We start from the raw sequence: 27,665 nt of genomic DNA on the forward strand, positions 1-27,665 counted from the left end.
AATCACACCCCCAGGTCAGGGAAAGTGTTTGAGTTTTGAGGAGAGGATTTCTTCTCTATCTTTTCACATTAAATTGCTGACTTTTGGCTTCTTTTGAAAGGAGAAAGAAGCCTGTAGTAATGATAATGAGGGAAAAAAAAGTCTTTGAGTCCGAGCAAAGCCGGGGGTGAGGGTGGGCATTGGCGCTTGTTTTCCTGTACTTTGGTGTGAGCCTTATATGGGATTTAAACTGCAAAAATGTTGGGGGGGGGGGGGCTTATATTTCATGGTGTGGGTGAAGAGTGCCAATGTGCTCTTGCACTTCCTGTTTTTCTTGGTGCATGCGTGCAGGTGTTTCGCAGTAAGCTCAGCTGTTGTATGCATACATCAGTCACGTTCCTCCCCCTTGCTTTCACTTTACTAGCATGCATACAATTTGCATCTCATTTGCTTTGGGCATTGGGGGGCAAGTTTTCAATGCTGTTTTTGCGCTGTGGGATGTGTGCTCTTGCCTCTAGCACCAGAGTTTTGAGCATCAGACCCCATTATTTCACATAACTAAACTCCTGCTAATTGCATATATCATATGGGCTTGATCTTTCACCTCACTTTTGATCTGATGGCATTAGACAGTATTAGTAAATATCAATGCCTGATGTGAGAAGAGAGACGTGCATTCATTCAGGTACTGTTTGCCTTTTTCATCAAAGGGACAGTGAGGAGATTTCAGGGAAGATAGAAGATGTTTTGGAAGCACTGTACGAGTGTCAGGATCCTGAATCATTGCAGTCCTATTTGCAAAAGGTACAGTATAGATTCTGATTGCAGTGTTTGATGGAACATATTTCTGGGTGTTCATTCTAATAAGGGACTGCACACATATCAATGTGAAGGATGTGCAAGCTTTGAGGCTGAATCTGTTCTTCTCTAGCATACATTTAATGCTCTTGTACAGTACATTCCTATCTAAGCATAATAATAAAGGAACTAAGCTCTGGAAATTGTTACCAGAGAACGTGGAAAAAGCAGTTAGCCTAGAAAGGTTTAAAGAAGGGTTGGACAAGTTCCCAAAAGAAAACTCTATAAACCATTATTAAATCCTCAATATCAGAAGTTGCCAACCTCATAGATGCATGTTTCACCACCTTAGAACACTGGGCCAAGGTGTTCAGATTCAGGCTCAACAGGGAAAAAACTCACTGTCTCATCCTCTCGTCCACGTACGCTCATGTATCTGACACAATGCTTCCAGTTCTGGGCTCGGCCCTCCCGATTGCCAACAGCCTGAGACTTTTAGGGGTACATCTGGACTCACATCTCCAGCTGGTTGATCATGTACACTTGGTCACCAAAAAAATGTTCCAGGCAATGTGGAGACTTCGGCGCATCAGATACCTCCTTCCCAGAGACTTGTTTCGTACCCTTGTCCACTGGCTTGTCCTATCCCATCTGGATTATTGTAGTGGTATTTACGTGGGTTGTCAGGCCTCCTTATTGAAAACGTTCCAAACGGCTCAGAACACTGCGGCGAGGCTCATCCTTAGAGTAAGGCGTTTCGAACATGCCGAACCCCTGCGCTTTAAACTTCATTGGCTGCCTGTACATGAGCGCATTGCTTTTAAGATCTGCTCCCTAACACATAAAATCATCTATGGGACTGCACCGGAATACATGCTCCCCTTGATCGACCTTCCACCTAGAAATGCCAACCCTGCCGCTCGGTCATATCTCCACCTCCATTTTCCGAACTGTAAGGGAGTCAAGTACAAGAAAATCTTCGCCTCGTCCTTCCGTTACTGGAGTCCCAAACACTGGAATACGTTACCTCATCACCTTAAAACTCAAGAGGATCATGCCCTTTTTAAGAAGTTGTTAAAGACATTCCTCTTTGCTAAGACTTACCCCTCATCTCACTATGTTGATTAATGTATCCCTTGTCCCCTACCCTACCTAGTTCACTCTTGCCTAATCTTTAAGTTTGTACTCTTATTTAACTTACTGTAAGCCACATTGAGCCTGCACAAGTGGGAAAATGTGGGATATAAGCAACAAATAAATAAAATAAATAAATAAATAAATAAATTATTAGGATGGGAAAATCCACTGCTTATTCCTGAGATAAGCAGCCTAAAATCTGTTTTACTCATTTGGGATCATACCATCCACTTGCAACCTGGATTGGCCACTGCTGGAAACAGGATACTGGGCTTGATGGATCTTCAGTCTGTCCCAGTGTGATGATGCTTATGCACTTATGTACTTAATTTCATATACTGTATAGTACTCTAGTCATTCTAATATAGGCCATGGTGCTGAGACCTTCCAGTCAGGAATGGATCAGAAACTTTCAAACCTGTATAGAGCAACCATCTGACAATACAACAATCATACACAAAACAAAAGAAAAATATTCCACAAATGAATCCAAGCCAAGCAAACACAGTGGAGACAACAAAGGACAGCTTGTTACGTCAAGATATTGAGGTAACAAGAGTCATTTGAAGATTGGTCATTAAAGATCTTGAAGTAACAAGCTGTCCTTTGTCATCTCCACTAACACAAGGATTATGACATAAGACAGAGGAGATCACCAGGCTGCTAAGCATATACGATGTTTGTGTATGTTAGCAGCCTGTGATGTAATTGGTAATAACATTACTACAGTAATGATTACTGAATTAAACCATGTTCAATATTTATGTCATCTTTCATGGTCCCAGGCCTTAAACAAACAGTCATGGACTCTGGAACAATGTGAGTCCTTGGCCTACTGTCGTTGAGCGGCAGCAGGAGGCAAAACCCCCCAAGCAGGACTGGATTAACAAGCTTGGCTTGGTTGGAACCGGATGCAGGAATGGACTTGGCTTGACTGGAACAGGATTCAGGATACTCAAACAAGCTTGACAGGAACAGGATTCAGGATACTCGAGCAGGATTCAGGATTTTCAAACAAGCTTGGCTGGAACAGGATTCAGGATACTCAAGCAGGATTCAGGATACTCAAACAAACTTGGCTGGAACAGGATACAGGATACTGGAATAAGATTCAGGATACTCAAGCAGAATTCAGGATACTTAAACAAGCTTGGCTGGAACAGGATACTGGAACAGGATTCAGGATACTAAAGCAGAATTCAGGATACTCAAACAAGCTTGACAGGAACAGAAGCTGAAAGCAAACAGGGCAGACACAAGCAGGAAGGGAACTGGAGCTGAAGACAAACAGGGCAGACACAAGCAGGATACAAAGCTGACCCACACAGACAAACAACAGAACTATGGCTGAAGGCTGAACCTAGCACACAAACAGACCGAGAAGAACAGAAGCAGAAGTGCACACAGGCACCCTGAACAAGGAATCAAGACAGAAGTGCCCGCAGGCACACAGACAGAACAAGGCAGAAGTGCTACACTGCAGGCGGACTAACCTGGAGACCTTTGGCATTGCAAAGGCCCTGAATGAAAGTGCACCACTTCCTCATAAACAGGACAGAGGCAGGAAATACACTGAACACCAAAGTGAGGCTTGAAACACGCAGGAAGTGGAAACCCTACAGGACAGAGGCAGGAAACACACTGAACACCAAAGTGAGGCTTGAAACACACAGGAAAGAAACAACAATGCAGACAGTAGCCAGCTCAAAAGCTGACCATCGGAAATAAGATAAGTCAAAGAGGGGTCACGGCCACAGTCGTGACAATTTATATTTCTCCTGCTGAACTCTAACCTTGAGAAACCTTGAAAGTATGATTTCTTGCAAAATGTTTTAATGTATGATTTTGTTTTTATTTGTAATGTTTTGTAATTTGCATATTATATTGTGATACACCAAGGACTCTTGGTTTGTGTGGAATATAAACTTTTAAGTAAATAAAAAAAATCTATGAGTAGGGCCTGCTGGACCTTTAGGTATAGGCTTTCTTCTAGGATGACAGCTTCTGAAGACAGCAAATTCAAAGCAAAACAAGATGTACCTTTCTAGGCAAAGTATAGTGTAGCTTAAACAGCCAGCATAAACCATCCCCAAGCAGAAGCTTCACCAGTAGACTCTCAATTCTTAAGCAAATCTTCTTTATTGTAGTACTCAGAAGAAACAATGAAAATCCAACTTACAGTTCAGTTGTTTGTAAAAGAATTGTGGCCTGCTGCCCATAGAGTGTATATCTAGCCACCTGAGAGGTAAGGAGATGGCCAGAACCTCAGCTCAGCTGAGAGAGAAAGCTGTAACACTCAAGGAAAATAAGGAGAAGAACTCAGAGAAAGTAAATCAGGAATGACTTGGGGTAAGATGATTTTGGGAGATGGTGAAAAATCTTAATGGAATTGTAGTAGATGAAGGAGGGTTCAGCCCCTAGAACTGCTGCTGATCATAAAGGCATGCTAGGAAGACTGGATTCTCTCACACAGCCTGCAGGAGCAGAGAGGGAGGGCTGGCCCTTGATCAGAGCTAACAGGCAATACGGAAAGCTCATAAGGAGTCAATCATAGGAACTGCAAACTAAAGGAAAAGCAGTCCTAATACACAGTGCTATCTATTATACAAACAATGCAATTAAATACAAATAATACTCATATTAAATAAACATCACAATATATCCTGCCTCCAAGAATATGAGGGCAGAATACAAGAGCTCTGATCAGCTATGTAAACTCAAAGAATCATTAGTGAGCACTATTACCTGTAGGGAGGATAGGCAATTTTCAACTATGTTTGTTTATTGGCATTTGTTATTATACCACCTTTCAGTCAAGACAAAGTAGTTTACAGTCTAAAAAGAAACAGAAAGGAACTACAATCTATCATAGGAAAGCAGGAAATAGAAGAGAGGAAATGAAGGAGAAGAGAGGGGAAAAACCCATGAGGAGAGTTGAATGCTGCCTAAACATCCCTATATGCCTTCTGCGCCTGGAAAGGCCTGAGAAAAGAGGTAAGTCTTCAGTGTAGCATGGAATTTAAAGTAAGAGGGCTCAGCATGAAGTGTGACTGGCAAGGAATTCCATAAGGATGAAGCAACATTTTTAAAAAAAGGCAGATTGTGTAGTAGAGTAAGCATGAGAATGAAAAACAGAAGGCAAGTCAAGACTGTGTTCATAAGTGGAACACGGGGTTCTAGAGGGAGTGTAGGGAGTAATCAAGTAAGTAAGGTAGGAAGGGGTGTTTGTGTAGAAGGTTTTGTGAGTAAGGGTTAGAATCTTATGATGATCTCTATATGTACCTGGAAGCCAATGACAAGAGAGAGACAGGGGGGTAATCTGGTCAAAATGGTGGGCACATACCAAGAGTCGGATAGAAGTATTTTAAACAGTTTGGAGCCTTTTAAGTTGGGAAAGGGGAAGGCAAATATAAATGATATTACAGTAGTCAAGATGAGAAGCAACCAGGACAGAAAGAAGAGTAGCGCAGGCCATATCATCAATGTAATTATGAACAGTACAGATATATTGGAGGATAAGAAAACTAGATTTTGTTATAGTGGAAAGTTGGAGATCAAAAGAGAGTTGATATTGAAGATGAATGCCCAGGTAGTGGAAAGAATCAACAAGAACAATTGGACACTCTCTCTGACTCCCTTTCTCGCATTTTGTGATACACCAACAATTGGTGTATTACAAAATGTGGAGAAAGGGAGTCAGAGAGAGTGTCCAATGATTCAGGAAGCTATAGTTTCTTCTGGATTTAGGATACGCTGATGCAAGGATAGCCAATCACTGACTGCATCCAGATAAGACTGAATGGGCTGAAAATCAGGTGAGTCAGGATCTTGATGATAAATGAGGAAAATGTCATCTGCATTTAAATAACAGGAGATATTGTGTTACACGAATGAGGGTGGTGAGGGGACTAAGGAGAAAGTTGACAAGAAGGGACACCAAGACAGAACCTTGGGGGGGCACCACAGTGAAACTCTTTTACAGAGCTGTCAAATCTCACTTATTAGGAATACATCACACACAATGAGGATATCATACTTTTTTTTTAATTTATAGAAGACTTTATTGAACATTATATAGGAAAAACATTACATACTCAATATAAGAAGTTACATTTTCTACACGTCTTATGAGCCTAACATTGAGTATCTAGCATGAGTACACTCCAACACCAACATAATGCTATAACAACCATCTTTTATACTTCCAGAATTTTTGAGTTTTATACATGTGTTCCCTAACTCCCCCCCTCCCTAACCCTCCCACCATCTCCCCCTCCCCCCGTCTTCCCTTCCCTGTCAATACAGAAATCTAATAGTACATTTATTGTCCAGATCCTTTTGTGTGCTTTAAAAAGGGGTCCCATATCTGTTGCCATTTTGGCAGACTTTTCCCTTTCACAGCAGTCAATCTCTCCATTTCACATATGTAACTCACTTTAGCAAGCCAACCCCTCATTGAGGGGACTTGTGCTATTTTCCAATTTCTTGCCAGATGGACTCGGGCTGCCGCCAAGGAGTTTCTCACCAATCCCCACTGATCAGATGTAATGCCCTCAAGTCTCTGTCCTAGTAAAAAGATCAAAAGATGCCACCGTACAGATCTGCCGAGCCATACCCGAAGCCGAGAATGCACACACTTCCAGTAGGCCTGCGCTTTGGGGCACAGCTACCAGATGTGTCCCATAGTCCCTTCCCCTCCGCACTTCCTCCAACAACCCTTTGAGGCCTGTGTAAACATATGATGTAATCTAACCGGTGTCAGGTACCATCTGTAGAACACCTTTATAGCATTCTCCTGCACGGCCACCGAGCGGGAGGATCTCAGCAAGCCTTTCTCTAAGGTCAGCCACTCGGTCTCCTGTAATGTAAATTGTAACTCCTGTTCCCATCGTTTCCTATGCAGTGAGGACGTTTTGGATCCTTTCACTAAATAGGCATACAAGTATAATATTAGTCCTCTCGTACCTTTTGGGTCTACACACACCTCCTCCAAAGGGTGGATATCCCTTTTCAGACATCCCATGTACGCCGGACCTTTCAGGAAATGTTGTAATTGCATATAGGCATATCGATCCCCTTGTGCAAGACCAAAGTCAGTCCCAAGGGTCTCGAAGGGTACAATAGTCTCTCCCACATGCAGTTGTCCCAACATATCCAGTCCCGCTTCCGCCCATTTGCAAAAAGTGTTATTTCCTATACCAGGGCGGAATATAGGATTATCCACTATCGGGGCCAGTCCTGACACCAGTGGTTGCCGTTGCGGAAACATAAGATCCCAATAATAGAAAGTAGCCTGTACTGTAGGCGGGAACTTGTCCACCCTACCTCTATGTTTACCATTAAGCCACATTAGCTTTCCCAACTTTCGAGAGCACACCAGAGTTTGTTCCATGTCTACCCACAGCTTATGATCCTCTCTTCTGAACCAGGATATCATACTTTTTGAACACCTTCTCTTATTCATCAAAGCCTCACTGCTGGTAATTCATCTTGATCAGTTTTCATCAGAACAAAGCCTATGAGGTAAAAAACCAACAGGAAGAAATCTGAGCATTTACGCCTTGATGCTCAAAACTCTGGCGCTGTTCCGAATAGCGCCATAAAAATACTGCCAGAAGAATGCAGAAGAACAATTCCCTAATGTGCAACACTAATGAGATGTAAATATAGGCGCGATCATAGCATTGATCATTAGGGAGTTCAGCAGGAAGACTGTGCTTGGCACACACAGAGAAAAGTTCCACAGTAAGCTCGGCTCTGTGCACATTCACCTGGTAAAATCCAAACATGAAGCACTCATTGACATCTGTTTTCTGTAGCCTAAATATAAGCATTAAAAAAAAATTTAAGCTTGGGCATTTAAATTTAGACACAGGAAATAGATGCCAATCTGTGTTTTCACTTTGGGCATTTAAATTTTGTTTTTAGCATGGATGCTTTAAATTTAGATGCAGGAAACAGACACCAACATGTGCTTTCATTTGGGTATGCTGTTCTCATGACCAGCACTTAAGGGCTTCCTTCTGCGTCCAAAAGCAATCAAAACCGGCAGAAAAATTCATGAGAATTCCTCTTCCAACACCCTAATGCCTGCGCCAAGCTGGCGTAATTTTTGGCAGCGGTAAGGCAGTTTTTGTTTCGGATGCCCTTTTCTGAGCATTGAGGAGGAATACAAAATGACATTAGCATGTTACTTGCATTGTCCATCTGCGCGCCCGTGTGTTCCTGCTCTCCGGGCATCTGAACATTCTGCGCAGGTAAATGTGGGTACTAGTCCAGCGCTAATGGCCTCTAGCACCCGCGTTTAATTTTGAGCATTGGGGCCTTAGCAAACATGGGCGCTAGAGGCCATTAGCGCCAGGCTTGTTCCTACCCCTAGTGGCAACTTCTTGAAAATGGCTGCTGTGACCTCTCATACCTCTTAGTTGTTCTGTCTGTTTGCCTGTCCTATTTAGATTGTGAGCTCTTTGAGCAGGGACTGTCTTTTCATGTATGGTGTACAGCGCTGCGTATTAATTGTAGCGCTATAGAAGTGATAAGTAGTAGTAGTAGAGAGGTCGCTGCAGCCATTTTCAAGAAGTTGCCACTAGGGGCAGGAGCAAGGGTCATTTGCTGCTGCCCCCGATGCCCCACTGGACCACCAGGGAGGTCAGGTAGGCACTGGGGAAGGGGTCTTATCCTAACCGGGAGGTGGGGATAGGATGAGGCTGCTCCGGGAAGGAATGTTGTTGGGGAGGGGCACCCTGGGGGGTTGTTGTCGGGAGATGCGGGAAGGGGAAAAGAAGCTTTTTTTTCCCCCAATGTGGGTCCAAGCCCAATATTCAGCCAGTGCCCTCTTTCTTATGTGGGTTCAGCTGAATATCGGCTGGGCCTGCATAAGCTCCAGCAGCTTGCGCGCCCAAAAGTATCCCCTGATATTCAGTGCTGGTGTCCGGACATGACCCAACACTGAATATCGGGATAATTTAGCAGGTGACGATTAGTATTTACAAAAATGCTGACCGCCACCGACTGAATATTGAGAGGACTGTCTGGAAAAACTATGGGGTAAATATTCAGCCATTGGCAGTGAGCAATTTTTTAGCCTTTATGCTCCGATATTCAGTGCTGAACCATGTCCTAGCACGGGCATTGAATATCCAGGTATGTGTGGCTGACTTGCACTTATCTCATTTAAGCCACTATTCAGCCCTTAACTGGATAAGTGAAACTGGACAAAGACAGGTCTGTGTTTCATGAGGTCCATAAGTATTGACATACATAAGTACATAAGTATTGCCATACTGGGAAAGACCAAAGGTCTATCAAGCCCAGCATCCTGTTTCCAACAGTAGCCAATCCAGGTCACAAATACCTGGCAAGATCCCAAAAAAGTACAAAACATTTTATACTGTTATCCCAGAAATAGTGGATTTTCACCAAGTCCATTTAAAAATGGTCTATGGACATTTTCTTTAGGAAGCCGTCCAAACCTTTTTTGAACTCCGCTAAGCTAACCGCCTTTACCACATTCTCTGGCAACGAATTCCAGAGTTTAATTACACATTGAGTGAAGAAAAATTTTCTCCGATTTGTTTTAAATTTACTACTTTGTAGCTTCATTGCATGCCCCCTAGTCCTAGTATTTTTGGAAAGCGTAAACAGACGCTTCACATCTACCCCTTCCACTCCACTTCCACTCATTATTTTATAGACCTCTATCATATCTCCCCTCAGCTGCCTTTTCTCCAAGCTGAAGAGCCCTAACCGCTTTAGCCTTTCCTCATAGGGAAGTCGTCCCATACCCGTTATCATTTTTGTTGCCCTTCTCTGCACCTTTTCTAATGTTATCTTATTATCTTATGTGGTTAAACATTGAATATTTGCACTTAACTGCAAAAGGGCTGGCTTCACCCCGATTATGCCCTCGGACCGCCTACAATATAGCCGATTCCAACTTGGGCAGTTAGAGGGGATATTCAGTGACACTATCCGGTTAAGTGCTGCTGAATATTTCCAGATAGACCTGCACAGTTCCCTCACCACCAGGAAACTCTCCTGTCCAGTTAAATCACTTTGACTACCAACCCCCAAACTCTTTATTTATTTATTTATTTATAAGCTTACACCATCTTTCTTACAAAGTGGCTGTCAGGTCTAACTCAAGGGGCTGTGGTGCCCTAAGGCAACTTTTGCTTTGGCGCTCCATCTTGGAGAATGAACCACACAGATATCAGGACTCCTACCACAAGGCTGGCCTCATGCCAAAAGAGATCTAGTGTGATAGCTTAAATGTATTATATCGCTTAGATTGTGAGCCTATTAAGGATAGTGCAAAGTACCTGTAATAGAAATTGTAAACTGCAAAGTTGCCTCAGGGATCACTTGCAGTATATCAAGTGCTGAAAATAAATAAATGTCATTGCTTACCCAGTTTGTGGACTTATTTATTTATTTGAATTTTGTTCACATGTTTAAATCCCAGAGCTCCCCTCTATATATGAGCACTTTCTCAGCTTTCATTGCAATTGCCATTCTATGTGTGCTCTCACAGACTCCCGAGTACCCCTTACTGCTTCAGAGAGTCCAGCAGCAGTATCCGTTGAGCTCCAACACAGCCAATAGGAAGAAAGCAAGTAGTGCAAGGCATTAGTCAGCTCCTGAAGTGGAAATGTAAACCCTGCTCCAATTGGCCATTGAGCTCTTGCTTTTGATTGGTGACTTCTAATCATATTTTAGCCACCCACTAAAACTTGCATTTTAATTTAATGCCATTCTAACATACAGGGCCTGATACTCGAAGTGATTTAGCTGGCCACTGATTGGTTAAATTGCTTGGTCTGGACTAGACACTAATATTCAGCGGCACGTAACTGGCTAAGGGGTCCTTTTACTAAGCTGCGTTAGGGCCTACACGTGCCCAACGAATGCCAATTCTGAGTTACCGCCCAGCTACTGTGTGTGCCGGACGGTAATTTCATTTTGGTGTGTGGCCACTACACGCGCGCCATAAAATAATTTTTATTTTATGACACATGGTGCTACTGGGCGGTAAAAAGCATTTGATGCACGTTGACCCTTACCGCCTGGTTAACGCATGAGACCGTACTGCTAAGTCAATGGCTGGCGGTAAGGTCTCAGACCCAAAATGGACGCTCGTCAATTTTCATTTTGCCTCACATCCATTTTCGGTCAAAATAAAAAAAAGGGATTTTTACAGGTGCACTGAAAAATGGATCTGCGCACATCCAAAACATTTACTTACACTACTGAAAACCATTTTTCAGCGCACCTTAGTAAAAGGACCCCTAAGTGCTGCCGAATATTGCTGTTAGCACTGAACTCAAAGCCGGCTATGTTGGGGGCGTTCCGTGGGCAGAGTCAGCACTTGGCTGCTTAAGCACTGATATTCAGCCCTTAAGTGGCCTGGCTTACCTATAAATGGAACCGCATTAAAGTCCGCCCTATTTTTATGTCTGCTTAAGTGTTGAATATCAACTTAAGTGATTATGTGTTAACCAGCTTAAAAATAAATCAGATATTCAAAGCCGAAGCCTGCACAGGTCCTAGCTGTGAATATCCAAGGATAATGCAGTCGGTGAGCAAAATGCACATTTTTATAGCTGATACATTTATTCTTTAAAAATATTAAAAAATTATATTTTGGTACCTTTGTTGTCTGATCATTTTAATTTTCCAGTTAGGTTGGTCCCAGTCTCACTGCCGTCATCTACTATGTTACTATTTATGTTACTACTTCATCCTCTTGTTGGTTTTCTCCTGTGTCCTTTTTTTGGATCTTATTTTCATTTTCTTTTTCTTCATTTTTCCTGTTATCTTCCCTTCCTCTTCTACATCTATCTATGACATTAATCCTACTGTTTTATTATTCTCTATTTCATCTACCTGTAGCTAGATTTCATTCCTTCTTTTTCCACCTCCAACCTTCATTTCCTCTTTTCACCTTTCAGCTACTTACCAATCTACTCTTACATCCTATTCCCCACCCGATTAAGTCCTTCCTAGCAACTTATTTTCCACATCCTTAATTCTCTTTCTAATCTCATATTTCCACTCTCTGTTATCTTCTTCAGAGGTCTGCCCCTGTCCTTTGTCTCTCACTGTCTCTATAGCCCCATCCCTTTTAGCTGTCTCCCAAACCCTTAAGTTTTTCAAATAATTTCTGCTCCTCATCTTTCTGCAGTCTCACAGCCTTCTCATACCCCTCACCAATCATATAGTCCCTGTTGTCCTTTCTGACCCTGCTCAGTGTATTAGACCCCACTACCCCCCCCCCTAATCTGCAAATCCCCAATCTTCTCTCCTATTTAGTCTTCATAATCCCATTCAAGTTCGGAGTCCCAGTTACCCAGCCAATTCTAGATTCTGTCTTTTTTTGGCCTCCCATCCAGTTCCAGAGTCTTTAGATACATCTGAGTGCCTGCTCTCCCATGTCCTCACTCATCTCCATTTTCTGCCTCCTTGCCTCCTTCTCCCCTTCCCTAGAACTTACTTATCCACTACCTCTTCCGTTATTTACAGATTGTGCCATTCCTTCTCCCTACCCTAGTACCCATCCATATGCCTTCCTCTCTCTGTGTTCCCCTGAATATGTCTTTGCTTCTTCCTCTCCCACGGATCTGTCCTTCTCTCCCTTATCACCCCAGAATTTTTCCCAGCATCAACCTCCTTGTGGCACCTCCATTCTTTCAGCCTGACTCCCCCCCCTCCAAAAGAAAAACATCAGCCCCCTTCCAGTCAGCTGCCCCCTTGCCTTCTCTTTTTCTTTTCTCTTCTTCTCTTCCCTGTGGTAAACACACATACATACACACACACACACACACACAGGCATATAGCTGTCTTCCACCTCCCCCCCCCCTTCATTACCACCAGCACGCACACACCCCTCCTGCAACATCCCCTAGCTGCCTTTCCTTTCTTCCCTCTCTCACTTCCCTGTTCTGGGCTTTTATGCATAAACAGAAAAGGCGGGAGTGGCTCCATGCCAAGCCCTGTCCTCCCCTTTTGCTACACTGGTTCTGACTGCAGAATTTGACCTACTGAACTATGGTGTCCCATATGCTTCAAATTCTGCAGTCCAAGCTGGTGCAGTAAAGGAGGAGGAGGATGCTCAGGATGCAGCTGCTCTCATCTTCCTCTGTTTATGCTGAAAAGTGCAAGAGAGGGAGGGCAGATAGAGGAAAGAAGGAAGGTAAGCTGAGAATATGGTAGGAAGGGGCTGTGTACCCTGGGGCTACCAAATGGGGGGGGGGGGGGTCAAGGGGAGAACAGAGCTGCGTGTGGTTATATGTACTAACTGGGGCTTATAGTGCTGGTCAGCCTTACTATTTGTATCAGTAAATCAATGAAGCAGGATTCTGGCACCCAAGCTGGTGCCTCACCTGCTCATCCCTTAAGGCTGCCCAGGCGACTATGGTGCAGTTTAGCAGTAATAAATAAATAACATAATAAAACAGTAAATATCATGGGATATAATAGAATAACAGACAATACAGTAATAAAACACAAGCCCAGTAAAATTAATCTCCAAGAAAGGCTTTCTCAAGCAACCAGACTTATTTATTTTTTTATTTTTTTATTGCATTTGTATCCCACATTATCCCACCTCTTTGCATGCTCAATGTGGCTTACAATTCATCATGGATGCTGGAGATAGAAGAGAATATACAATTGGTTTTACAGAGAGTTTTGGGTTACATGGTGGTGAAATACAGGATAGTTTTAATGCAAAAGACATTAAAGAACATTTCTGGTTATATTAAAGATTGTGCAGTTACACTTGTTGATCTTTGTGATATATTTTGTCGAAGAGTTTTCAATAGTTTGCTACACTATGGAAGGCCTGTCTAAACAATCAGAATTTAGAGAGAGAAATATATTGTCCAATAATTTTGCATCACATGGAAGAGCATTCCACAACCTTGGATCTACATTATATGAAAACAAGGAAAAGTTCAGATTGCTAGGAATTTGTGCTGTGAAGATCACAAACTACGAACCAGATTATACTGTGAAATACAAGCTTCTAAGTAAGAAAGCAATGGCATTAAATAGATTTATAAACTAGGGATGGGCTGTCATTTGCAATAACATAGGAAATGTCAATAACATATCCTATGAAGTTGCAGGTTGTCACCAAATGTAAACAGGCAGAAAAAAACATGACATTTACCCCCCCCCCCCCCAGAATCTATGGTGCGCAAACGTGGGCACACTGCCAAGATGTACACACAAATTAATTGGTTAATGAGCTATTAACCATCAATAATTGGTTGCTAACAACCAATTACTGTTATTTGGAACTCATAAAAAATTGCTTGCACATCTTGCTGCGTGCTATTCTGTGAGGCATGGTGCCTAACTCGAATAGCGTGTAACTCAAAAGGGGCATGGCCAGGGGCGTTTCAAGGGCATTCTGAAAAGTTGCACACATAGTTATAGAATACTGCCCCAGCGCACCTAACTTGGGTGCCAACATTTACACCAAGCTTCAGCAGGTGCACATCTGGTGCCTAAAGCACTATTCTGTAAAGGGTACTAGCTCCTATTTTTTTTTTTGGCGCCCATTTTTGAGTGTCGTTCATGTTTTGTCATTTGCCAATAGTGTACACTATCTGGAAAAATATGCACTTTTGCTTATTTCCGATCTGACGAAGAAGGGCAACCTTCGAAAGCTAATCAAGAAATGTATTAAGTTATGTCCAATAAAAAAGGTATCATCTTATTTTCTTTTTCATGTTTTATTTTGTTTGATTTCTATGGAAAAATATGGAAAGAGGGTGCAGTATTTCAGAAAGAGGACATACTCTTTCCTGATATAAGAAACCCCATTCACGTGCAAGCTGGCGCCCTATTAGGAAAACAGTGTTCCATTTTCCACATATTAGGCCGATTCTTTATAAAGTGTGGCAGTTATGTGCTGTTAAATTGTGCGCACAGCCAATTTACGCGTACTACCCAATTGAATAACGAGCTAATCAGTGATGATCATTGGCCGATAACAACCAATTATCATCACTACTGGGCAATATATGGAATTTACTTGCACTTCTTTTTAGGCCTATTCTAAAAAACAGTGCGTGTAAATTTCAATGCGTGTAGCTGAAAAGGGGGTGCAGCCATGGGAAGAGCATGTTGTTATAGAATTCAGGGTAATGTACCTACATTTAGGCATGGCTACTTACACCAGGTTTTCAGTGGCATAAATGGCCACTCCTAAATGCAGGTGCATTCGCTGGTCCGATGTGTTATTCTATACATCTAACTTTACGCAAGTTATATAGAATAGTGCTAGGTACGTTAATTGGGCACGTCTAGATTTTAGATGCCATTTACAGAATCTGGCCCATTATGCACTATTTCCAAAGAGTGTATACTATTATCAGTGAACAACAAAGTGATAAAATGACCAAACCAAAATAAAATGAAAAAACAAATCCCACAAATGACATGAAACAAACCTTTTCTGGCTGTCCATCCCTATTATAAACCATTAACAAGACCTTCAGTTGTATACATTGATGGTTGGGAGCCAGTGTAAATATTTCAACACTGGCTGAATATGCTCATGTAAATGTGTCCAAGAATCTATTCAATCTACTGTGTTTTGTGTTAACTGTAACATCTGTGCTTTGTTTGTTTCTTTGTTTTTTGTGTAACTTAACCTAAAGCGAGTTGTAGCTGTCCAAATATGATACAATAGATAAATGAATAATCATAAGCCAATCAGATTTACTCAAGGTCATAACAAATATTCCAAAACTGAGGGAAGAGCAGTATCCCTGTTGTGGGATTGTTCATCAACAGCCACACCCCCAAGAACCCCTACTGAACTTTTATTTCTCTTGGCCCTCTCCCCTCTTTGCTCAGTGCATGCACACTCTTAATAAAGAGAACAGGTTCTTTCTGGGAGAAGGGATTTCCCTTCAATGCTCAGGCATAGAGGTCCCTTCAGCAATCACTCAGAGACAGATCTGGGGTGCTCCAACTTTTTTCTTGTTATGTGTACTGATTTGCAAAACAAGTATTGCTTTGACATAATCTTTCTGTCTTGAGGTTATATAGCATTAAACGAACACTGTAATTATTCCACACTCTTTCCTTATAGTAATCCTCTGGAGCAAAGGGTAGGAGAAAGAGAGAGCAGGAAAATTGACTGAGGGTGATGCAAGGCTGAAGAATTACTTAGGGTGCTTAATACCCATGTCTGAGCTGCTTTTGCATTGGGAAGTATAAGCATCAGAGGGCAGCTGAGCAAATGTGCAGTATGGACTAGATTTAGAAAAAAGTGTGCACTGAGCGCTGTTCTATAAATGGTGCTCCGAGTTGGGCACTGTTTATAAGATAACATATAAGGGACCTTTTACAAAGGTGCAGTAGGCTCTACACGCATGCAGCATTCGCCCAAAACAAGACTACCACCAGGCTAACATGCCCCCATGGTGGTAATTTTGCATTTGGCATGCACCCATACCGTCGGGACAAATTATATTTTCAATTTCTTACCGCACGTGGCGTTTCCAGCATTAATCTGCAGTTGGCATGCGCCAACCAGTCACTGCGCATATGGCGTGTGAGCCCTTACCGCTAGATCAATGGTTGGTGTTAAGGGCTCAGGCTGTAAATAGGTGCGCACTGGTTTCAATTTTACCACATACCCTTTTTCCCAGACGCGGTAAAAACTGGCCCAGCACGCACAGAAAACACGCACCCACACTACCGCATGCCACTTTTTGCCACGGCTTAATAAAAGGACCCTTAGTGATTTACACTAATTGAAACCTGTTGCAAAACCTCGTATGTAAATTAGGTGCGGATCGCCCAAATTCTATAATACTATGCACATCTTTAGTAAATGCCCCTGATCCACCCCTGATGCGCCCATGCCCCTCCCATGGCCACACCCCATTTTCATGCACAACTTTATAGAAAAGCGCATAGCAAGATGCACGCGTAAATCCAAATTGTTGTCAATTAATGCCAATAATTGATAGCACCCAATTATTGGCGCTAATAGGCTTATTACTCAATGTGCAAATTGGGCATGCACCCAAATTTGTGTGTGCAATTTTCAGCGCCATTTATAGAATTTGGGGCTATGTGTTTTGTGCCAATGTACTTAAATCGGGTAGTATAAAAGCCATTATTCGATGATGTTGCACTGTTGCCTGCCTGTTCTACTTATCCCAGTGGATCCTGATGATAACATATTTGCAAATAAAATTCATTCACTGTTTTTACAGGCTTTAAATTCTTCACAGCACCCATTTGGAAAGCTCCTGAAGAGTCTGTCTGCAGTATTCCAGGCCACATACTCTGGGATTGGAGCAAACTGGCATTTATTACACATGGCTCAGGAGGAAGTCAAGTACCATGCATGGAAAATATGGGAATTTTACAGGTCTGCTTATTGCATGTAAAATATGTTAAACTACTGCTGATATGGGAGAGCTGTGACTTTCCTAAAGCTGATAGATTCTTAAAGCAAACATTTTTTGAACATTTCAAAGATATGAAAGGTGCCTATTTTGATATGGACATCCAAAGATGTTTCTGTCTCCTTTTGTCTCCAAAGAGCAAAGGGTTAGTTTAGTTTACAATTTTCCCTTATCACCTTTTGTAACAATAGCAAGGTAATTTACAATAAATTAAAGAATAGGAATTAACACATGGACCCTTAAAGCAAATGGGAAATAAAGGGTATAGCTATAATAAGAAAGCAATTTTATAACAGGGTGGCTAGGTTAAGAGGTCAAGTAGATGTTTACTTGAGTGCTATTTTGTAAGGATAGATAGATGCTTATGTGCAGTTATAAAATACTAACATACATGGTAGAAATCACACCTTGAGAGCAGGTGTAAATGCACGTGAGAAGTTCATAACATGCACATGTTGATTAAAGTGTTTCAAACTTATCAGCTCCTCCCATGCTCTGCCCAGACTATGCCCCCGACTACATCTAACAGCAAAGTATGCTCTATCTTGATGAGGCGCATACATTTATAGCAATTAATATTTTATAAAAGGCCTTTTAGGCATGTATCTTACCTCATGCATGCAAAAAAACAAACACAAAAACACTAGAAAATTATTCCCTAAATGGGGAAGAAATTATAGAAGCAGCCAAAGTTAGGGTAAGTCAGACAGCTACAGAGAACAATAGGATATAGCCATGTTTTAGGGCCAGATCTGAAGGAGGAGGAGCTACTTTCCCTATGGTGCCGAGGTGCAACTGACAAGTTCTGACTGGATAACAACAAGAGAAGGAGTATACTCCAAGAAGGTAAACAATCACAAACGTTAAAGCACAGGCATAATCTTCATAACTTATGAATTATATGACATACTGTCTAAAAAGAAAAGTTTTAAGTAATTTCTGAAACTCAAAAAGATATTCTGTGTATCGTAAGAAAGATGGAAGAGAGTTTCAACTGGATGCTGAAAAATAAAATGATCTATTAAAAGAATATCTCCATGGAGAGCCCTAAAAGCCAATACCAAAACTTTAAATTGCAATCTAGCTTCCACTGACAACCAGTGTATCTGTATGAGACCATACAGAAAGGGAAATGGGACTTGATACACCGCCTTTTTGTGTTTTTTTGCAACTACATTCAACCAGTGTATCTGTGACGTGAAAGGAGAAATGGAGTCAAATTTACCTACCAAAAAGATAAAACTCTAACTGCGGCATTTTGTATCTTCTGTAACTTCATATTTAAAGATTTTGTACAGCCTATATAAATAGAATTGCAATAATCTATAATGGTAAAATTAAAGACAGCACTACTAGACAACAAATCTTTGGGTCAAAATATTTACGAATAACCCAGTCTTTTTAGTAAAAATAAAGATTTACTGACCACCTTATTAACTTGAGCATTGAAGCAGATCTGGCTATCTAGTTCTACGCTTAAGACTTGAGACTTTATCAAAAGTGCCTAACTTAATTATAGGGTTATCTCTCAGGCTACAGGACCAATCCAATAAAATTTAGTTTTTTCCTTGTTTATCTTCGGCCTAAATGAACGTACCCATCCTCAACTGCCTATAAGCAATGCAACATATTAAGCTCATGAGAAGAATTACTTGGTGTAAAAGGTACTAATACTGTGATGTCATCTGCATATATATATAAAACTGCAACTGAAGTGATTATAAATAGTCTGCTAGCGGTATCATAAGAATGTTAAACAATGTGGGCGAAAGGAGAGACCCCTGAGGGACTCCACACACCACATCCCAAGGATCAGAATAATCACCCTGCATTTTCACCTTATATGATCTAGTAAGAAAACCCTGAAACCAAGATAGCACCGGGCTCTTGATCCTTAACGAGTCAAGGAGCAATAGCATCATATCATGATGTACTAGGTCAAAAGCGCTGGACAAGTCAAATTGAATGACAATAGATCTTTGACCCTGGCTCAGTAATTTCTGCCCAGATGTAACCGGAGAATGAACCATGGTCTCGGTGCTAAAGCCCTGATGAAAACCTGATTGAGATCCATGTAATAATTGAAATTTATCCAAAGACAAGTTCAACTTATCAGTTACCCAGTCTTCCATCACCTTGATAAATAATGGGATGGATGAAACAAGTCTATAGTTTGTCACATCAGATACAGCACTTTTAGTATTTTTCAGTATTGGTGTCAAAACAATGCCACTCTGGGGAAGTAGGAAAGCTACGAAGTTGTAACTGTATATTTAACCAATTAGTGAGGAAGCATATACAGTGGTGGAAATAAGTATTTGATCCCTTGCTGATTTTGTAAGTTTGCCCACTGACAAAGACATGAGCAGCCCATAATTGAAGGGTAGGTTATTGGTAACAGTGAGAGATAGCACATCACAAATTAAATCCGGAAAATCACATTGTGGAAAGTATATGAATTTATTTGCATTCTGCAGAGGGAAATAAGTATTTAATCCCTCTGGCAAACAAGACCTAATACTTGGTGGCAAAACCCTTGTTGGCAAGCACAGCGGTCAGACGTCTTCTGTAGTTGATGATGAGGTTTGCACACATGTCAGGAGGAATTTTGGTCCACTCCTCTTTGCAGATCATCTCTAAATCATTAAGAGTTCTGGGCTGTCGCTTGGCAACTCGCAGCTTCAGCTCCCTCCATAAGTTTTCAATGGGATTAAGGTCTGGTGACTGGCTAGGCCACTCCATGACCCTAATGTGCTTCTTCCTGAGCCACTCCTTTGTTGCCTTGGCTGTATGTTTTGGGTCATTGTCGTGCTGGAAGACCCAGCCACGACCCATTTTTAAGGCCCTGGCGGAGGGAAGGAGGTTGTCACTCAGAATTGTACGGTACATGGCCCCATCCATTCTCCCATTGATGCGGTGAAGTAGTCCTGTGCCCTTAGCAGAGAAACACCCCCAAAACATAACATTTCCACCTCCATGCTTGACAGTGGGGACGGTGTTCTTTGGGTCATAGGCAGCATTTCTCTTCCTCCAAACACGGCGAGTTGAGTTCATGCCAAAGAGCTCAATTTTTGTCTCATCTGACCACAGCACCTTCTCCCAATCACTCTCGGCATCATCCAGGTGTTCACTGGCAAACTTCAGACGGGCCGTCACATGTGCCTTCCGGAGCAGGGGGACCTTGCGGGCACTGCAGGATTGCAATCCGTTATGTCGTAATGTGTTACCAATGGTTTTCGTGGTGACAGTGGTCCCAGCTGCCTTGAGATCATTGACAAGTTCCCCCCTTGTAGTTGTAGGCTGATTTCTAACCTTCCTCATGATCAAGGATACCCCACGAGGTGAGATTTTGCGTGGAGCCCCAGATCTTTGTCGATTGACAGTCATTTTGTACTTCTTCCATTTTCTTACTATGGCACCAACAGTTGTCTCCTTCTCGCCCAGCGTCTTACTGATGGTTTTGTAGCCCATTCCAGCCTTGTGCAGGTGTATGATCTTGTCCCTGACATCCTTAGACAGCTCCTTGCTCTTGGCCATTTTGTAGAGGTTAGAGTCTGACTGATTCACTGAGTCTGTGGACAGGTGTCTTTCATACAGGTGACCATTGCCGACAGCTGTCTGTCATGCAGGTAACGAGTTGATTTGGAGCATCTACCTGGTCTGTAGGGGCCAGATCTCTTACTGATTGGTGGGGGATCAAATACTTATTTCCCTCTGCAGAATGCAAATAAATTCATATACTTTCCACAATGTGATTTTCCGGATTTAATTTGTGATGTGCTATCTCTCACTGTTACCAATAACCTACCCTTCAATTATGGGCTGCTCATGTCTTTGTCAGTGGGCAAACTTACAAAATCAGCAAGGGATCAAATACTTATTTCCACCACTGTAAAACTAGGACTAGGAGATCTCATAAGATAAGAAGGGCAACTGTCCAAAGAACAATAAGATAATACAAATATTTTTAATAGCCTGTTGACCTCTACAGCTGTTATAGATTCGAACACGTCCCATAACTGATTAGATGGTATACCCATATCCTTATTAATCTTGGAATGCAATTAGATTTATCTTATGAAATTACAACTGAAGAATAGTTGTTGGTTTTTTTTTTCAAATTTAGGATGTTTATACAATTGTGAGGTTATTGAATACTTCTGATTTTCATATAGTAATTCAAAGTTTGGTAATGCTTTACTTTGATTATTGTAATGCTTTGTATCGGGGTTTACCACAATATTTGTTATGTGCTCTTCAGATAGCACAGAATACTATGACAAGAGTGATCATAGGTAGCCCACGTGTTGATCATATCTCTTCAGTTTAAAAAAAAATTATTGGTTACATTTGGTGTTGATGTATAAAATTGAGTAATGATGCTCCACAGAGCATCACTTCTTCATTGAAAATCTATCAACCCCTTCATCAGTTAAGATCTGTAGACTGAGGATTACTAGCTGTTCCAACATGCCGCCAAATTAATTTTTATAAGTCTTGCACAAGAATGTTTTCAACAGCTGGGCCCATCTTATAAAATTCTCTCTCACAAGATTTAAAAACAATTCCATCTCTGTTGGTTTTTGATCGGTAATTTTTGAAAAGGTTTTGAGAGTCAACTTGCTGATTTAAATGTTGTTGCTTTATCATTTTTATGTTATTGCTGTTTTTAAAATTTGTTATGTATGTTTTTATAAACTACATAGACCTTTTGGATATTGTAGTAAATAAAATAGTTTGTCTAAGTAGCAAAGGGATATTCAGTTTTGGACATTCACAATTTGCAGATTACTTTATAAAAAGCTTGCCTAGCATAGAGCTTTTTGAAAAATACCTAGTTCATAAGTAGGGGCGCATACAAAATCCAAAATTACCACCAGGGGGGCATGCTAGCTTGGCGGTAGTCTTGTTTTGGCATGTGCTGCATGCACATTGAGCTTACTATGCCTTTGTAAAAGGGCCTCTACTGGGTCAGACCAAAGGTCCATCAAGCCCAGCATCCTGTTTCCAACAGTGGCCAATCCAGGCCACAAATACCTGACAAGATCCCCAAAAAAGTACTAAACATTTTAAACTGTTTATCCCAGAAATAGTGGATTTTCCCCAAGTCCAATTTAATCATGGTCTATGGACTTTTCCTTTAGGAAGCCATCCAAACCTTTTTAAAACGCTGTTAAGCTAACCACCTTTACCACATTCTCCAGCAACAAATTCCAGAGTTTAATTACACGTTGAGTGAAGAAAAATTTTGTCTGATTCATTTTAAATTTACTACTTTGTAGCTTCATCGCATGCCCCCTAGTCCTAGTATTTTTGGAAATCGTGAACAGATGCTTCACATCTACCCGTTCAACGCCACTCATTATTTTATAGATCTCTACCATATCTCCCCTCAGCCACCTTTTCTCCAAGCTGAAGAGTTCTAGCTACTTTAGCCTTTCCTCATAGGGAAGTCGTCCCATCCCCTTTATCATTTTCATTGCCCTTCTCTGCACCTTTTCTAATTCCACTATATCTTTTTTTAAATGTGGCGACCAGAATTGAGCACAATATTTGAGGTACGGTTGCACCATGGAGCGATACAAAGGCATTATAACGTTCTCATTTTTGTTTTCCATTCCTTTCCTAATAACACCTAACATTCTATTTGCTTTCTGAGCCGCAACAGCACACTGAGCAGAAGGTTTCAATGTATCAGCAACGACAACACCTAGATCCCTTTCTTGGTCCGTGACTCCTAACGTGGAACCTTGCATGATGTAGCTATAATTCGGGTTCCTCTTTCCCACATGCATCATTTTGCACTTGCTCACATTAAACGTCATTTAGATGCTCTAAGTGATCATGAGAAATGCAGTCTGAGGCATGTACAGCAGGAATAGCCATTTTACAAAGAAACACTCTCAAAAGAAGAGCTGCACTGCTTGGAGGCTTTGAAAGTATAAGTAGCAGCGCTTCCAGGTGAAAGTGGCTAATTTTGCAACCTATGCTTTTAAGCACCAGATTTTACAATACCAGATGTTTTGGCAGGCCAGTTAAGGAATCAAGTTCCAAAACTCTAGTTTTCAGCATTTTGAAATGATGGTAATACTTGAGAAATAATTGCAATTTTCCTCTCATTAATTCCTCCTAATCCAAAGTCCAAATGAGCAGTTGGCTTGTACCAATATGTGATTTGGAGCAAGTGTCAATGCTGATGGGCAATTTGTTTTTAAAGTATGACTGCATTTCCATTGTAAAATAAGAAATAAAAGCATACTTCCACATTAAAAACTGCATATTGTGAACATACACAGGTAATAAAGGCATTTATTAAATCATTATTTAGATGTCTTGAGCCACATGTAAACCCATTATTTATATGTGTGTATGCTGCACAACCCTTCCAAAATGGCCTCCTAAACTAACAGTCTATCAAAGGTAACATATGCTTCTGTTCGTTTGTTTTTTTAGGAACTTTACCCATGTAGCATCAAAGCAGAAAGGAAAACCATTGCCAGACACTGAAGAAGACACAGAAGGAAGGTGACTACTTATTTGATGTTACTTCAAAGACTTTTTTGATGTTTTATTTTGACTATATTTACTGATATATAGGGGCTCATTTTTGAAATAGAAAACCATCCAAAAAGTGGCACAAAGTGGCATTTGGACATTTTCTTCCATAAAACATCCAAATCGCTATTTTTCAAAAGCCATTTTAAGACGTTTTCCCATGCAGTTCATCTGAAGTGCATCCAAATCTCAAGGGGGCGTGTTGTGGGTGGGATTTAGGCGTTCCTAACACTTGGACATTTTTCTGTCATAATGGAACAAACCAAAAATGTCCATGGGCTAAAACCCAAACATTTTGGACTAGACCTGTTTTAATAACAGCTAAGAGCCCTGTTTACTAAGGTATGCTAGCATTTTTAGCACATGCTAAAAATTAGTGCACACTAACCGTGTAGACACCTATAGGAATATTATGGGCATCTACACGATTAGCAAGCGACACACTAAAACGCTAATGTGCCTGTAGCACAGCCTAGTAAACAGGGCCTTAAGTCACAAAAAGGTGCCACAAATGACCACTGGAGGGATTAAGGTATGACCCCACCTTACTCCCTCAGTAGTCACTGACCTGCTCCCACCCCCAAAAGATGTAAAAGCTCTATGACAGCTTCAGATGTTATGGTCAGTCAGCAAACAGGTCCCTGGAGTAGCCTAGTGGTCAGTGCAGTGTACTGTAGAGATGGGGATCCAGGCCCATAACCCACTTTAACTGTTATACTTGTGGTGGAAAGTGTAAGCCATAGGGATTGATTAGGGATGCTGAACCCATCACACATTACCCATACTTGCACAAAGTGAAGGCATTTGCTCAATATTGGGGGTGCTTGGACAGGTAAAATTTTTTAAAGTTAAACAAATCAAAACAGTGGCGTAGCCACAGGTGGGCTGGGGCCTTCCCACTTAGGGCTCAGGCCCACCCAACAGTAGTACACATTTAATGGTAGCTGGTGGGGATCCCAAGCACTGCCAGCTGAAGACTTCCCCCTGATGGTAATGAAAACGCTACTGTCCACGATACTGGCACCTGCACATGCTCAGTTTTCAGCGCATGCCTGCTGCAGACTGCCAAAGTGGAAAGAAGCATTTTCCCACCAGCTGAGATATTTTTTTGGTGGTGGTGGTGGTGGTGGGGGGGTTGGGAGAACACTTGGTGCCCACCCACTTCTTGCCTAGGTCCACCCAAAATCTGTTGTCTGGCTACGACCCTGAATCAAAATATCATGGCTTGGAAACTGATACAATCTCAGAAAAAAAAAAACCCTGATATTAGCGTCGGGAGAATCATTGAACATAGAAAATGAAGCAAAGGTCCAGGGAATCTTGTTAGATTCCAAGTTGACATTTGAACCCCAAATTATCAGCTAAATAAAGTTTTTTTTTCAAGTTATGTCAATTCAGAGTCATGCAATCTTCTTTCAGTTTTCAGAGTTTTATAGTTATAACTCAGTTAATACTTCTCCTGTAATTGGATTATTGCGACTCTTTATATAGAATGGCATCCATTATGGGGCCCTTTTACTAAGTGGTGATGAGCACTAACTCGTTCTTACCACATGCTAAAAGGCACTACCATGGGACATGCTCATGCATCCTGCGGTAGTTTGGGAAATGGCATGTGCTAAAAAATAGGTTTTCTTTTATTTATTTATTTGTTTCTTACATTTGTATCCCACATTTTCCCACCTATTTGCAGGCTCAATGTGGCTTACATCTTACTGCAAGGCGATCGCCTAGTCCGGTATGGAAACAAATACAGTTTGATGTTAGGGTCGGGTAAAGTTAGTATATTCAGGTGCCAAGGGATCGAGGATCGGAAGTAATATATAGTGTCAGTACAGTTTGTGGTTTGCTGTGTTGCAGATTGGAGGCAACTAGGGGCGTATTTGGATCAGAGAGTAGGTGTGCCCTGCACAGGTAATTCACTGTGTGCTTCCCGATTACCACAGGATTACCACGGGAGCTCTTGCTGCCTAGCAAATAGGTGGTGGTAAGGGCTCACATGCTAATGGCCACATGCTAATTGGGAAATTAGTGTGTGGCCATTAAATGGAAAATTGAAATTGCGGCCATTTTAGTGACATGCTTTTGAAACTTACAGAAGCTGAATTTGAATTTTCATACTTTTAAAAATGTTTGTTATAACTCACACAGTGAGTATTCTTTCTCTTATCAAGGCGTGGAGATTTTGAATAACCTTCCAATCCAAATTAGGCAACTTGTTATCATTTTTGCAAGGCCCTAAATGACTTATTTATTCTCGATTTAGGTACATGTGATATTATTTTATTAATGAGATTTTAAATATGTAATTCTCCTCTATTGTCAGAGGATTCTCTTGATGTAATCTGTCTTGATTCCTAGTGATAACTGTGATAAGACTCTATATAGTATAGTATAGGTTTAAAAGATGTCATTTCTCCCCTGCTTTGCTATGGAAATGTTCCTCTGACTCATTTCATACCAAATGTACTCCCTCTCTCAGAGGGTACAATTCAGTTGATACTTAAGTTGAATTTAATCAGATTTTAACACTTCACCACTAGTATCTTGTGATGAGCAATTTCTTTCCTTATCACATGGGCTAAGTTGCGGCTGAAAATTTTCCAAAAAGTAGCTGGCTAAATATGGTTGACTACTGTAGCTACTGCACTGTTCTTTGAAAGTTTACTGCCTTATATTTTTCTGCAATCATGTGCACCCAACATCTCTGATCAACATTTCCATCGACTAAACATTTCCATGGAGAGCACAGAAGATCCCCAACTGTAAAACACTGAGGCAGAAATATAAAGGTCAACTGGAATGCTGTACCAAGAATGAAACTGGGCCATAAGAGGCTTTTAGGACCTGCCAAATTCATCACCTAGTCACTTGCGGTTGACATGAATGCCTAAATGATTTAAGCGCACTGTTTACTAAGCTGCACTGGAAGCGTATTAGCATTTTTAGCACTTGTTAAGCATTATTTATTTGTTACATTTGTACCCCACATTTTCCCACCTATTTGCAGGCTCAGTGTGGCTTACATAGTACCGCAGAGGCTGTTGCCAATTCGGTTGGTGACAGATATAGAGTTATATTGTGATAAGATGAGGTAGGTTTGGATCAGGTATCAAGGGGTCAAAGAGGGGAAGATTATAAATTGTCCAGTACGATTAGCGTGCACTAACCGTGTAGATGCCCTTAATATTCCTATGTGCATCTATACCTTTAGCACACATTCATTTTTAGCATGCGCTAAAAACACTAGTGCACCTTAGTAAACAGGGCCCTAAGTTTTGCAAGCTAATTTGCTTCTGATGCCCTTAGTCATTTGGATTATCACAATGCTATGTATACCGCATCACCAAAAAAGATAGTAACCTAGAGTACAAACTGGGATATTTTACAGGCACCATGTTGGCTTATTCTTGCATTATGGGTGACATTTAAGTTAGTTCCTAGTCTTTTGGGCATATCAAGGGATAGGCGTAAGTATTTCAGGACAGGCTAACTTGATATCAGCTGGTATGTTCAGTACGTTATGTTCTACTTTAGTCAAACAGGAAATTTGCAAATTCCCCTGCCATGAACCTTTGCCCAAATGTGGCTTCAGCACTAAATATAATAGTGAGCTGCAGGAACTAAAGGTTACACCTATCTGTCTACATTGTAGACATCTCTTTAAAATGTTGTTTGAAACTTGCCTTCTGGTGCTAGCCAAGGTTTTATGATAGAGTTCTCAGTGGTTATTATGCCTTGCAACTGAGTCGAGCTATC

General features: G+C 41.3%; 1 protein-coding gene across 5 annotated transcripts in view; it reads left to right on the forward strand.

The window, feature by feature from the left end:
* ALS2CL (ALS2 C-terminal like) overlaps positions 1 to 27,665 on the forward strand; it is a 178,492-nt gene that overhangs the window by 137,567 nt on the left and 13,260 nt on the right. For all 5 annotated transcript variants that reach the window (XM_030197218.1, XM_030197245.1, XM_030197252.1 and 2 more), the window contains 3 exons: positions 690 to 783; positions 17,157 to 17,314; positions 23,805 to 23,876. In XM_030197218.1, coding sequence (XP_030053078.1) covers positions 690 to 783; positions 17,157 to 17,314; positions 23,805 to 23,876 — 324 coding nt within the window. The remainder of the gene's footprint in view (positions 1 to 689; positions 784 to 17,156; positions 17,315 to 23,804; positions 23,877 to 27,665) is intronic.

This window comes from Microcaecilia unicolor, chromosome 1 (genome assembly GCF_901765095.1).
Source record: "Microcaecilia unicolor chromosome 1, aMicUni1.1, whole genome shotgun sequence".
Taxonomy (NCBI): Eukaryota; Metazoa; Chordata; class Amphibia; order Gymnophiona; family Siphonopidae; genus Microcaecilia; species Microcaecilia unicolor.